Here is a 14254-nt window from a genome sequence, read left to right on the forward strand (position 1 = left end):
CTTATTCATCATCTATCATTTCTCTTCTGAGAAATTACCAATTCATCCATTCCTGCCCCCCCCGTTTTCAATTATTTGGACCCATCCCCCTATCTATCTACAATATATATATAATGGTAAAAGATTAAATCAAATCACTCGATCAAAGACAAATAAAAAGGTGGAACGAAGATTTTACCACGTGTGGAAGCTTAAGCTTATTTATATATGGTGGATAGATAAGAAGGAAATAACAAGAAAAAAAAAGAAAGTAGATGTGACATAAAGCAAAATGAGGAGTCATGAGCCTCGTTCAAGCTCTTCATGTGCAGCCTGCAAGTTCTTGAAAAGGAGATGCACACCCAATTGCATATTTGCCCCATACTTTCGATCTGATGAGCCTAAAAAGTTTGCCAAAGTGCACAAAGTCTTTGGTGCAAGCAATGTAAGCAAGATCCTCACTGAAGTTCCTGAAGGCCAAAGAGAAGACACAGTCAATTCTCTAGCTTATGAAGCAGAAGCAAGGCTAAGAGACCCTGTCTATGGTTGCATTGGAGCTATAGCTTTGTTGCAAAGAAAAATGGCTCAACTTCAACTTGATCTTTCCATTGCCAGAGCTCGTCTAGCTCGGTATACTGCAAATTCATCATCTTCTACTGTTATCTTGAATGATCGCAGTAGAATGACAACATTCTCCGAGCTTCCTGCTGCCTGTGGTGGATTGAGTGAATGTTTTGGCCAGAATTATTCTGAGTTCAGTCAAGATGGACTCTTTAATGATTTTAGTCAATTTCCACATATATTCTGATATTTTTCTCTCTGTTGTTAGTGTTGATGTCATGAATTTGAGCTTCAGTTTATGTTTGTCTGGAAAAATCTCTGAATTATCAAGAGATTTTGAAGTCCCAGTTCATAATATGGTTGAGTTTTTATCTACTGTTCAGTGCTAGAATTCAATGAAAGCCCTCAAGTATCCTACAATGGGAGCATTTGGGTAATGATGTCTCCAACCCCACAACAAGTCATTCACTGTTTCTTAGTTCAGAGAGAATCCAAAGCTATGTATGATAAAAGTGGTGAACAGCAATCCAATATCCTCTGCAAAAGCATGTAGCAGTCATCTTTAAAGCCATGCATTTTAGATCAACATTGGGCATCCTTCACTCCAATACTCAATATAATAATAAATGATTAATTAAAAAGAGATAAAATAGAATAAATACTTTTGGGTCAATAGAATAGAGAGCGTTTCGACAATTACTTGAAAAAGAAATTGCTCTTACTATTTCTATATGTCATAATGACTTGATTATTACTATATCTAGTGAATAAGATTGGGCCTAGACAGATTTAAGGACGACACAAGTACCCTACTACAACTGCAAGTCCAGCATAGTTTATGCAAGTTCTACCCACACTATCCAGGTTAGGATATCCAAGAATTTTGAGAGTCTGGCTAGCCAAGCCTGTGTAGGCGAAGTTTGAGCCTTTGAGAGAACCATGAGAAAATCTGCTAAAGCAATCTCCATCACAGGTTATAATCAGCTATATCAGCTTTCAAAAACAAGAAACCTGCATGAAAAAAAAATTAAGCATAAAAAAAACTAGTACTCTTCATTTTATTAGTCATAAAATATAATAATTAGTTAAACAGAAATAAAATAATAATTAATATAATAAATATTTTTTTTATCAAATGGGATGACAAATGACGTTGGCAACAGATAAAAGTGTGGAGAGGACCAAGTGGTTCTGGTGCTTGTGACTTACGAGGCAACTGGCTGGCCACCACATGCACCAAGTGTAGTTTTACTACCGAAATACTACTAACAGTTATTTTTTAAATGATTGTTTAATATTTTTTTATAATAATTGAAATATATTTATTATATTAATTATTTTTTAATTATTAAAATAATCACTTGAAAAAATCAGCATTGCTGTTATTCCGATGAATTGTTCCTTTAAGAGACTCAGCTCCTATTGGATATTTCTCGGAAATGTAATTCCAACTTCCTAGTAATAACTAATAAGAGTTTAAACGATGATTTTAATAATTGCATTTTCAGAGGACTGAGTGAAATGCGGTGCCTGCTTAGTTTCCTTTCGGTTTGATTCGGATCGAAAATAAGGGATGATAATTCGATTGGTTTGTTATTCAAATCGAATCAAATAAATTAAAAATTAAAATTTTAATATTTATAAAATTAAATTAAATTAATTTTAATTAAAAATTAAATTGAATTAAATTGATACGATTTAATTCGATTTAATTAATTTAAATTTTTAATAAATTTTATTTTTTATTTTTAATATTTTAAATTTTAATTAAAATATTTTAATTTTAATATGATCTAATCTTTTTATATAATTTTAATCGATCTACTTAGTTTATTTTTAATATAAAAAAATTAGATCATATTAAAAATAATATATTGTTATCACCGATCAATTTAATTTAATTTTTTTAAATTTTTTTATTAAAATCAAATTAAATCAAAATAATTAAAATTCGAATCAAATTAAAATAAATAAAAAATTAAATTAAAATTTTAAATTAATTTAATTCAATTAATTTTTTTAATTTAAATTGAATACTGTTAAAATGGATCGGGCTTTTTGATCACTGATTTATCTTTGAGCCTAAAGACCCTTTTGGTATTTAATATATTAATGTAAGAGTATGACTATATATTTAGCGAAATAATAATTAAAAGTTTTCTTCTCATAAAAATGGATAAAATAATATAAAAATATAGATCACTTTTATTAATTTATTAATAAAATGTTATTTAATACACTTTGAAAAACTAAAGTTAATTAATTTTAATAATTATTTAGTGATATTTCCTCCATCTAAAAATGATAGGCCTATTTATTTTTTCATGTGGATTGAAAAACATAATTAAAAAATTAAAAATATTAAAAATATTAAATATATTTTTTAAAATTAAATAATTAATTAATAAAATTTTCATAACCATAAATAGCATAATAATTTTCCCTTTTTATATATTTAATTGGCAAATTATTACATAGATCTCCTATGCCATCTTAGTGATTTGAATTTCGATAGTTGCACTTTAAATCAAATGATGAGTTATATTAGTATGGGTCAGATGTATTATGACGTCGTAGTAAGATGCAGCCCTTCTCTCTCTTGTTCTTTAAGAGAGAGAATTTTCTTCAGGACACGGTTCCTTTTAATTTCTTGAGTTTTATGCTCCCATTTTGTCATGCACATCGAACTTCCTGTACCGCCAGGTAGGGGAGGGCCTCCTCCTGCATGGCCGTGGGCTTCCTTTCCATCATCGAGCGTGGGGAGGGTTGTAGATATAGGTTTTTGCTTAGTTTTTGTGGCAATCGAGGTTTCAAATGAGGGATAAATTTTATGGCTTGCATTTTTTGCTATTTTTATTCTTTTATTGGTCTTGCGTTGTGTGTTTACCGCTCTATGTTTTTGCAGGTTTCAGGAGTTAGATCTCATTCCATCCTTCGCCGTCAACCAGCAATGATGAAGAAGGGCGTTGAGTTTTGCCAGTGATGACTCGCATAGATTATAGTCCCTAAAGGCATAAAACGGCTGCCAAAAAGTCGATCCATCTCCATCATTGTTGTTGCTGTTATAGAGATCCCGTGGTTGTATCCAAGGTTGCTCTTAATATGTTTGCAGGAAGAACGCTGGAGCTTGTGAGTTTCTGAAAAATTTAGCAACTTTATACTGTTGCGTGTCTTCTACGAGATGATTTTTTGGCATTTTTTTATGATTATATTTGCTTCTGAGGATATACTTACTGGAGATGAAAGTGCAACAACGCTACAACAATATGATTGATGGCCGGGCACTCGTTTTCCTGTCTGGGTTGACTCAGTTAGCCTAGGGACGTTTCTGGGTCTTTTAGGCTTGAAAAGTTTTCTTATAACTGGACAGGACAGGCTTCTGATTGTTATGGTTTTGGACCAGCTTGAGCCCCTGTAATATATTTCTCTTAGAATCCATTGACCTTTCAAAAAAAAAAAAAATCATAAATTTATCGTAATTTTCACTTATTTCCTTTCTTTACTTTCATTTATTTTTTTTTTCAATTTAAATAAATATTACTCTTTTATTTTATTTTCTCCAATAAAAAAAGAATATCCAAACTGGGTGTTAACTTTTTGTTGATGATTCTGGAAAACCTGAACGAGATGAAATGTTTGCTGATGAAATGAGACAGTTATCTATAATTCTTCTTTTTTTATTAAGTCTTGAAATGAGCTATCATGTATCGTCGTTCTCATTGGTTAAAGGTAATAAATTATAAATTAATTTAATTTTGTCCCTACATAATAACAATTTGGATAATTTTTTAAAATAAGTAAAAATATTAGAAGAATAAATATTTAATTTTTTTACATCCCTTTAATTTTTAGTGGACACTAAATCTAATAATTCACAAATATAATCTTGCATCTTCCATCAATTTTGTTTTTCTTTATTTATTTTATTTTATTTTGATTTAAATTCAAATTTCATTTCTTTGTTTTCAAATTTATTTTATTGCCAATAAATTAGAACTTAATAAATTTTTAATTGATATTAAAATTTTTTTTATTAGCTTCATAATATACTATTATTTGACATTCTTTGAAAAAAGTAAAATCAAGTAATTCTAAAAATAATTTAATAAATGAGCAGTATGGTAGAGGGTATATTAGTGAAAACAATATAAAATTTTATATACTTTCTTAATAAAATAATAATATGATTCCAAATTCCCAAAGTAATGTGCACCCGTTTCTGTTTGGTCTGTTTGCTTCACCGCGCAGCAATCGCTTTCTTCCCTTCTCTCTATATATTTACTGTATAAATATGCCCCACCGCCCTATTCCACCAGTTCTAGACGTGACATTCAAAAAACCCACCAGTCTCCTAACATAGATCAACGACAGACCTCGGTTTTAAAGCCTTAAAGGCTCCACCTTTTTCATGGACGACTCCTCTCTCCATCATCCTCCCCAAACCACCACCACCACCGCCCCCGCCGCCCCCTCAATCACAATCGCCACAACTAGTGACACTAACAGTGATACTAGTAATAATAGCAGCAGTGATAATAGTAGGAAGTGCAAGGGAAGAGGAGGGCCAGATAACAGTAAGTTTAGATACAGGGGAGTTCGGCAACGAAGCTGGGGCAAATGGGTAGCTGAGATTCGTGAGCCAAGAAAGCGAACTCGTAAGTGGCTCGGAACTTTTTCTACTGCTGAGGATGCAGCACGAGCTTATGACCGCGCCGCTATTATCCTCTATGGCTCTAGAGCGCAGCTCAATTTGCAACCCTCGAATTTCTCCTCAGCTCAATCCTCTTCTTCATCCTCCCGCGGCTCACACTCTTCCTCTACTCAGACTCTTCGTCCCTTGCTTCCTCGTCCTTCCGGCTTCGGCTTCACTTTCTCTCTTTCTGCTTCAATGCCTTCTCCAGCGTTGACGGTGGCTCCTGCTGCTGCCTCGGCCGCATCTGGGTTGGATCCTTACGGGGTTTTCAATCATCATCATCACCCTAACGTGGTTGGGTCGGGCGTGCTATGTCCTAGCAACATAGTACAGAATCCACAAGAACAACTTATGTTACACCATCAAAACCCACTTCCTGATGTGTGTAATTTTGGCGACTCCTGCAGTACCCTTCCAATAACCTCGTATCAAAATCTTAACTATGACTATGACGATCATAATCGTTATCATCATCAACAACAGCAACAAGAACTAGGTGGTGGTGGTTTGTACGAGGATATCAGTTCGTTGGTGGGCTCGGTGGGTTCTAGTTTATCTCTATCTAGTAATACTCAACCTGTTATTGCACCCGCGGGCCAGGATCCGGTCATGCATGTCGGACCTGGATCTCCATCGGTGTGGCCTTTGGCAATTGATGAATACCCGCCACCTAGCATTTGGGACTATGAGGATCCTTCGTTATTTGATCTATGAGTTCTTGATGGTGATGCGTATAAAAATTTGCACTTGAAAAAATGCTAGAAAACAAGTATAAGGCGTGTTTGGAAGTTTGAAATTGATCTTCTTTACCATTATTAGCTATTCGTTTGGGCATGTACAGTCTGGATTGAGAAAATTTATCTCTCTTCTCGCTTACTTATTGTAGAAAATTTAATTTGTGGGATATGGGTACAGTCTGGATTTGATTGATTCCCATTTGAGATGAAGAATTTCAAAAGAAGAAAGTGATTAAAGATTGTTGATTCAACAAAGATGGTCGCAAAAAGAGAGGTCAGAAATGGCATGTTTCATTTATCCATTGTTGGTTCAGAAGGATCTCTCAAGGTCAGTTATAATTAAATTGCTTCTCTTAAGTTTGCTTCTACATTTATTTAGTAGGTAATTGATTAGTAAGATTTTAGATTTTTGATAATGGAGTTTGGAGAGGAGAAGAATTTATTTTCAAGAGTTAGGGTTTGGCTTAGCCACTGGAATTGTTGGACTGAGAAATTAAGCAAATTGTTAGAAAAGCAGAAGTATAGCTGTTTCCGATATTCATCCACGTTGAATAATTAATGACAAATTTTCAAGAATTTTCTTTTTTATGTTTCTCATTTGTTACGGGTGTTTCCATCAACTTTGTTATTTTCTTTTCACATTAATTGCATCTCCATTTGAACGTTTCTCTACATTAATTAATTTCATTAAGGTCATGGGAGGAGAAGCTTTGTGCATATGCGTGGTGTGGATTTACCATTTCTGTCTGGCAATGCATGCAGAAAATTAGAATTCTAATTTTAGTAACTTTTTGTTTTTAAATTTTTTTGAAATCCAAGAAACTATGTGTACGAACCTAGTTAGTTCACAACTTTTCTTTCTTCATTCCAATTTGTTTTTTTTCTATTTGTTTATTTAAATACTATACCGGATTGGTTATTTCATAATTTATATTTTTACACTTTTAAAATATAATTTTCTTTTTGATTAAAAAAAAAAGAGTTTTGGTTGGTTCAGTCTAAGAAAAAATTCAAATCGAATCTAAAGGTTAGATATCTTTATATTTTAAACTAAATCAAATCAAAATTTTATGAAGTGGTCAAAACGTTTTAATTTTGAGATTTCGATCTAAAGCCCGATAGTGGTCACCCTATACTAAGATTGTGTTGTGTATTTATCAAAAAAAAAAAAAAAAAAAAGATTTTGTTGTGTAGCATCAACCCAACTGGTCGATTGGTGGAATGTCACAATGTTTTGTGCTATTGATTCTGTACGGGGTGATGACGTGTCAATATCAGTGGGCTCAGTTGAAAAAAAAAACTTTCAAAATGAGTGGTTCAGATTTTTTTCTTTTTATTTAATAATTGAAAATGAATTAAAATAGAAAACACTAACAATAATTAAATTAAATTAAATGTTGTAATGGTGAGCGTATCTCTCCAAAGTGAGAGCCTTAATCTCATTATGGATGAGATCTCTTCTCCTATGGAACTGAGAAATTGAGTTGTCTCACATTTAGAAGGAAGTGAATTTGGGTATGAATATTGGTTTGGCAATTGGGGGACAACTCTTCTAGTGGGTGTTCATCAATTGTTCAAACTTCCACACAATCTCTTGGTTATTTTTGCTATTAGAAACATCTTTTTGTCAGAGGTTTATAAAGACATCACAAATTCTGACATTATTTTTTATACTTTCTTTAAATTTTTGTTTTTCTTTTGTTTTTAAAAAAAAAAATTTATTAAAAGTGAAGATTTTTCATTGCTAGCATAAACCGTATAAGGCCTGGTACAAGAAAAACATATAACGGAAACCTATAGAAAAACCCAATAGTCCAATACAAGAAACTCTAAAATCCCACATGCATGCATATCAAAGGCCTTGAAGAGGTAAAAGAGCCAGCAATGAAGAGTGGTGGAGCTTGACTGATTGAGAAAAATAGAGATGTCACGAACAACATTATCATGCTAAAGATGAGGGAACTACCATGGAACCACCTAAGAGAAGAATGATGCTTAGAGCGCTACAGCTTCACAAATCTTTAAGGGTTACTGTTATTGGCTTCTAAGCTTGGTATATGATCTCTAGAGATGGAGCACTAAAAAACACAGCTCTCTATTGAATTTCATATTAATTTAAAATAAACTAATGCGATTTTTATAAAAATTTTAGACATTTTTAATTTTTGAAATGAGATAAATCTTATGCTATGCTTAATATAATTTTAAATTTATTAAAAAAACTATATAGAAGGTGCCTCAAACAGGAAAGCCAATAAAAATCCGATAAAATAAAAAAGCTTAACCTCAGGATAGTGAAACACTTTTTTATTTATAAAAATACATTATAAGGCTACAAAAACTAAACAAGACCGACCAAACATGATCTTAGAAAAGCAGAACACCTGACTACAAAGATACTGCTTTGAGAATACCTTTTGCATTTTGTTAAAAATATGTCAATATTTTCTTGGATTCTACGCCCTTGATTGGATCATGTCAAAATATATTTACACTGCAAAGTTAAAAGATATAATTAAGGTAATATTGAATGTATCATTTTGATTTTATATCTACACAAAAAATCAGTTAGCAATACATGTTAACATTTAATTTTTACACTGCACAAAATTATAATTATTTAATTTTTATTACACTTTTTTATTTTTTGTTACAGTTTTATAAAATTAAAAAATTTAATAGATTTAATTTATAAAATTCACGAATTATTATAAAATTGTGCAGTGCATTTACCATCATATCAAAAGTGTCAAAGAGTTAAATTATTAGCTAAAACACAACTCTTATATATTCTATATAGCGAGCGATCTAAGCCCCATAATTTTAAGCAAACGTGACGACTAGGATGTTGATCTATCTAGTCAATAAATCATTTCCAGTATTTAATAGGATTTGAACTCATAATATTAACTCCGATACTAATTATAGAATCGAGCACTTATAAAAAATTTAAATTAATAAAAATGCGACTCTAATTTTTTATAACATATCAATTTAAATGCATGGTTAGAAAAATATTTGAGTAACATGTTTGATAGTTATAATTTTAATAGGGTTGTGTGTTAAGCCTTAAATTAGAAAGAAATTAGAGGTAAATGATGTATTTGATTTGTAATCAAATTTAGAGTTAATGATAAAAAATAAAAAAAAATTCTATCATTTTTCCACTTTTGCAATTGCACCCTAATTTTTTTATGGTTTGTCAATTAAATTCCACACTTTTATACTTATTTTAATTACACCCTACTGTTAAATTCTCCCTTAGAAATTATTTTTGTAATCAAATTACTATGGCCATGTCGGCCAAGTTTAAAGTGCAATTAGTTAGAAATTAAAAGATGAGGGTTTAATTGGTAAATTTTAAAGTTTATGGTGCAATTGTGAATTTTTTTTTAAAAATTAAGGTTTTTTTTTATTTCTCCTAAAATTAAAATATATAAATATTAAAAAAATAATTTATATATATTATTATTATTATTATTATTATTATTATTATTATTATTAATTTCTTAATTTTATCATATATCGATTTATTTTAATTTAATCTAAATTAATATATATTCTAATTTTCTATCACTGTAGTTTAAAAACAAGTGTATGATCAATAATATATATTAATTATATTTGATAATGTATATGATGTGATCGGAAAATAAAATTGTATTGTTGTACCGACCCGAAAATCGGATCGCTACCGGCGCTAGGATCCAGATCGGCTTAAGGCCGCCAGGACCCGTAGCAAGCCAAACATTCATCCTGTGAACCTATTCAATCCCATACATGATCAATAATAAACATAAAATATTTGAACTTTTCTTTCCAATCAATCACCAAACTCAACCTGTGCATGCACTATTCATAAATATAAACATTAATCCCATCTTGAATGTAATACCCGGCTAGACTCCGGTATCGGAATTCCTACCGTCCGGTGGAATCTCGGATGTCGGAGACCTCTAGAAGGGTAAAATCATGTTTTCACAAATGTTTTCATGTTTTAATGATTTTTAAGTAAGAATGAATTTGAGTTTTCAAATGAAAAAGACCATGGAACTTTTACCAGGTTCGGCCGCCGAACGTGGATAGGTTTTGGGAGCACTTTTGGCCTCCGAAAGTTTGGTTTGAAAGAAACCAGGTTCGGCCGCCGAACATGCATGAGATGTGGGGGCACGTTTGGCCCCCGAACGTGAACTGGCCAGCCCCTATATAAGAGCTCCATGGCCGAAACGGGCGAGTTTTCTCCCCATTTTCGGCCACGGTGAGTTCTTGCTCCTCCATGGTTCGTTTTTGATGATTTTCCTTCAATCCTTCATGTTTTAACAAGGTTTATGTCATTTTGAAGAGATTTGAGCAAGTTTTGGAGCTTTGAGGTTCAAGAACTCAAAATCTTCCACCTCCGAGTTTAGGACGTCTCTCTCTCGATCTTCAAGAGGTAAGAGCCGATCTTAAGCTCATTTCATGTTTAAAGTAAGTTTTATGCAAGATCTATGGGGTAGAATGCATGTTTAGCTCATAGTTAGGTTTTTGAGTTAATGTTATGTTTTGAGCAATGTATGTTGGATTTGTGTTGTTGATGTGTGTTGTAGTTGGGGTTTAAGTTAGTTTGAAGCCCCTAGGAGCCAATGTATGTATATTTGCATGATTTGAATGAGTTATATGCATGATTGAAAGTTGTGGGAGGCAAATGTGCATAAAGGAGCCAAGTTTCTGCCCTTTGGCAGAAACCAGGTTCGGCAGCCGAAGGAACTTTCGGCCGCCGAACATGGCTGGGGAGGCAGGCCTTTCGGCTGCCGAAGTTGCCCCCGAAAAGAGACTTTCGTCTCTGTCTGGGACTTTCGGCCGCCGAAGGTGCCGCCGAACCTGCCTGGGTTTCGGCTCTGGAGGGACTTTCGGCCGCCGAAGGTGCCGCCGAACCTGCCCTGTCCAGCCTTCCTTTGCATGTTTTGTATGATTGTTTTGAGGTGTTTTAGGGGGTCTTTGGGGGATGTTTTTAGAGTTATGTTCTAGTTGTTGGTCCCTCATTTGAGTCCACCTGTGTAGGTTCGGACCCGAGGAACCGAGGACCTCAGCAGTGAGTTAGCTGCTTCAGTCTTTGTCAGAGCTAGCCAAGAGGTGAGTAGAATAAACCTTTACGATTTAAAGCAAATAAAATATAAGGTTTTGAGCATGTTCATGCATCATGAATGCCATGTGATGAATTAGGTTGTTTGCATTAGAAATCACGAATATGTTGCATTGCATTTATGATGTTGATGTGGATTGGTTATTGGATGATCCTTTAGTCCTCATATGGTATGATGATGTTACGGCATGATATGGTATGGAAGTCCAGGTTGTACCCATTCTACGTCCCTGGCACTATGTAAGAGAAAGACCAGGTTGTACCCATTCTACGTCCCTGGCACATTGGAATGTTATGATATGTTATGTTAAGAGAAAGACCGGTTGTACCCATTCTACGTCCCGGCACTTTGGAATGTAGAGGACTATTGGTGACAATACCATCCGAGATGTGATTTGTTGTGATGTGCTGCATTACATGATGGCATGTGTAACAGCCCGCTTACCGGACCATCACCGGCACTAGGATCCAGATCGGCTTAAGGCCGCCGGGACCCGTAGTAAGCCTACTATCAACTGCTGTGTACCTGATAATGATGTACAGTACAGAGTTTATGTAATGTAGAGATAATGATGTAATAGTAAGTTATGTACTGAGTTATAGAATTGTGCTTGGCCCTAGTGCTTGTTATTCCTTTATACATGATCCTTTTATGTTATATATGTTTGAGATAATGTTGTTATGAGAACTAGGCTTGGTGCATGGTAGTACCTCTATCTCTGTAGTTTCTGTATGGTACCATAGCAGGTATCACTCTTCGAGTGCATACAGACAGAGCATGCATAGTCCAGGCTTAGTTGCTGAGAAAAGTTTCAGTGATACAGAAAGTCAAGCAGAAAAAAAAAAAAATAGAAAAGAGTAAGTAACAGTTTTAAGCTTAAGTTTGATCATGTATGGGATTTATCAGGTACACAGCAGTTGATAGTAGGCTTACTACGGGTCCCGGCGGCCTTAAGCCGATCTGGATCCTAGTGCCGGTGATGGTCCGGTAAGCGGGCTGTTACAGATTGGTATCAGAGCATAGGGCCTCTAGAGTACGGTGTGCTGAGCTAAGATGCTCAGGGATTCGAGATATCTCACATCGGAAGGAGGTGGTTTTAGAGGGCAAGCACAATAGGAAGATCATGTCCACTAGGATAGGATGTTGAGTCCTGTCTTGATGTGTTATGCCATGATTTTATGCATGTGCATTTAATGATATGCTATGATATGTTATGTTATGAGTTGCGGGTTCATGTTGTTACATGGATCCTATGATGCTAAAGTGTATGTTATGTTTTCAGAAGCTAAGATGAGAGGAACCCGTCGATCAGCTAGATTGACTGGAGCTCCGCCCGAGAATGAGGGTATGGAAGGGCGTCCCCCTGCTTTGCCAAGAGCTATGTCCCAAAGGGCAGGCAGAGAAAGAGCATCAAGGGACCCTAGAAGGTCTTTTGATGAAAGCAGGAGGGAGACAGAGCAGAGAAGAAGATCTAGTGATACAAGGGAAGAGATGGATGTGGATCCAAGAAGGGATGGAGGGTTAGGTGTTGGCACTATGGAGGAGGATGTGGGATCATCACAGGGAGGCGGTCAGGCCTCGGGGTATGGTTATCCACCCCACTATCAGCCCTACCCACAGGGCCCAGGATATTCGATGGGAGGTACATCGGATTATCCTAGTTTTCACCCATATTCCACATATATGCCTTATCCACCGTATTACCCCCCATATCCACCATATCCCATGTATCCACCCTCGCCTTTTTACCCCAGTCCAGCATACTCTACACCAGAAAGTTCTGCACCTCCCCCACCACCACCAGTGGTACAACCAGAAGCCCCAGTTATCCAAACGCCTCAACCTGGCCCATCTGTGAGGAGCAAGGTAAAGATGACTGATTACCTAAAGTTAGATGCTCCTAAGTATCAATCAGGAGATGATCCGTTTGAGTACATTAAAGCAGTCAAGATGATAGCAGATGAGCTAGGGGCAGATGATACCAGAGCCATTCAGATGGCAGGGTTCACTTTAAAATGTAAGAAGGCGAAGGAGTGGTTTGGCGTCTATGTGGACCCTAGGTTGGATGACATGTCTTGGGAGGAGTTTGCTAATGAGTTTGCCGGATGGGCATTCCCAGATAGTTCGAAAGAGCTAAAGATGATTGAGTTTGAGCAGCTCAAGCAGACAGAGGATATGAGTATTGATGAGTTTACTGACAGGTTTCTGGAATTGCTGCGGTATGCAGGACAGGCCTATGATACGGAACAGAAAAAGGCCAGGAGGTATGCTATGAAATTGCATTCCAGGTATTCCTCTTTGATCCATGCAGCCGAGAGGGAGAGTTTCCACACCGTGGTGGATTTAGCACGGAGAATGGAGGCTAGTGCCATTATACAGGGTACAGTGAAACAGCAGCCGGCACAGTCTTCTGGTTCTAAGACCCCAGGTAGGGGTAAGTCAGATCCCTCTTCACAGGGTGCAGCAACTTCCAGTGGTAAGAAGTGGAGTGGTTCCACGCAGAAGTCGAAGAAGAATAAGTTCTGGAATAAGATTAAAGCAGGTCTGGGCTTAGGCAGTGGCATGAGTTCAGGGTCAGAGGTTCCAGTGTGTAGTAGGTGCGGGAAAGCGCACAGAGGAGTTTGTCGCTTTGGGATTACAGGATGTTACAGGTGTGGCCAGGAGGGACACATGGCTCGTGAGTGCCCTCAGGCATCTTTCACGGCACCATCCCATCAGACAGCTCCAGCTAGCATGCCACAGCCACCAGTTTCAGGTATGACGCAGGGCAGAGGCAGAGGGAGAGGGTCAGCCTCTTCATCTGCGGGTCCCCGAGGTGGAGGTCCGTCAGCTCCGGCGCGGATTTTCACGATGACACAGCAGGAGGCAAACACTTCTAACACCGTGGTGTCAGGTAATCTCCTCATTGGGTGTTCTGAGGTGTATGTTTTGTTAGACCCTGGTGCTTCGCATTCCTTTGTTGCTCCCAGAGCCATAGAGAGAGTGGGTTTGATGACGTCTGGGTTAGCGTGTCCCCTATGGGTTAGTGGCCCTAAATGTGATCCATCGTTGGCAGAGACAGTCTGTCGACATAGTCCAGTATTTATAGATGGTAGATGCCTTCCAGCTGACCTTGTGGTTCTAGAGTTGACAGATTTTGACGTCATTCTAGGGATGGATTG

At 36.0% G+C, this 14254-nt stretch overlaps 2 protein-coding genes and 1 long non-coding RNA gene across 3 annotated transcripts; all 3 read left to right on the plus strand.

Annotated features, from left to right (window-relative positions):
- The first annotated feature begins 199 nt into the window (after window positions 1–199).
- Window positions 200–977, plus strand: LOC110625144 (LOB domain-containing protein 21). Its single transcript, XM_021770691.2, has one exon. It carries the CDS (start codon window positions 272–274, stop codon window positions 785–787), a length of 516 nt encoding a protein of 171 aa, XP_021626383.1. The 5' UTR covers window positions 200–271; the 3' UTR covers window positions 788–977.
- Window positions 978–3116: 2139 nt separating this feature from the next.
- Window positions 3117–3974, plus strand: LOC110623923. Its single transcript, XR_002489347.2, has 2 exons — window positions 3117–3243; window positions 3446–3974. It is a non-coding gene; the product is annotated as an uncharacterized LOC110623923 (long non-coding RNA).
- A 787-nt stretch (window positions 3975–4761) lies between these two features.
- LOC110625305 (ethylene-responsive transcription factor ABI4) lies at window positions 4762–6482 on the plus strand. The gene has a single exon (XM_021770918.1). The coding sequence runs from the start codon at window positions 4949–4951 to the stop codon at window positions 5945–5947; it is 999 nt and encodes a 332-aa protein (XP_021626610.1). The 5' UTR covers window positions 4762–4948; the 3' UTR covers window positions 5948–6482.
- Window positions 6483–14254: the final 7772 nt, after the last annotated feature.

Source organism: Manihot esculenta, chromosome 10, assembly GCF_001659605.2.
Source record: "Manihot esculenta cultivar AM560-2 chromosome 10, M.esculenta_v8, whole genome shotgun sequence".
NCBI lineage: Eukaryota > Viridiplantae > Streptophyta > Magnoliopsida > Malpighiales > Euphorbiaceae > Manihot > Manihot esculenta.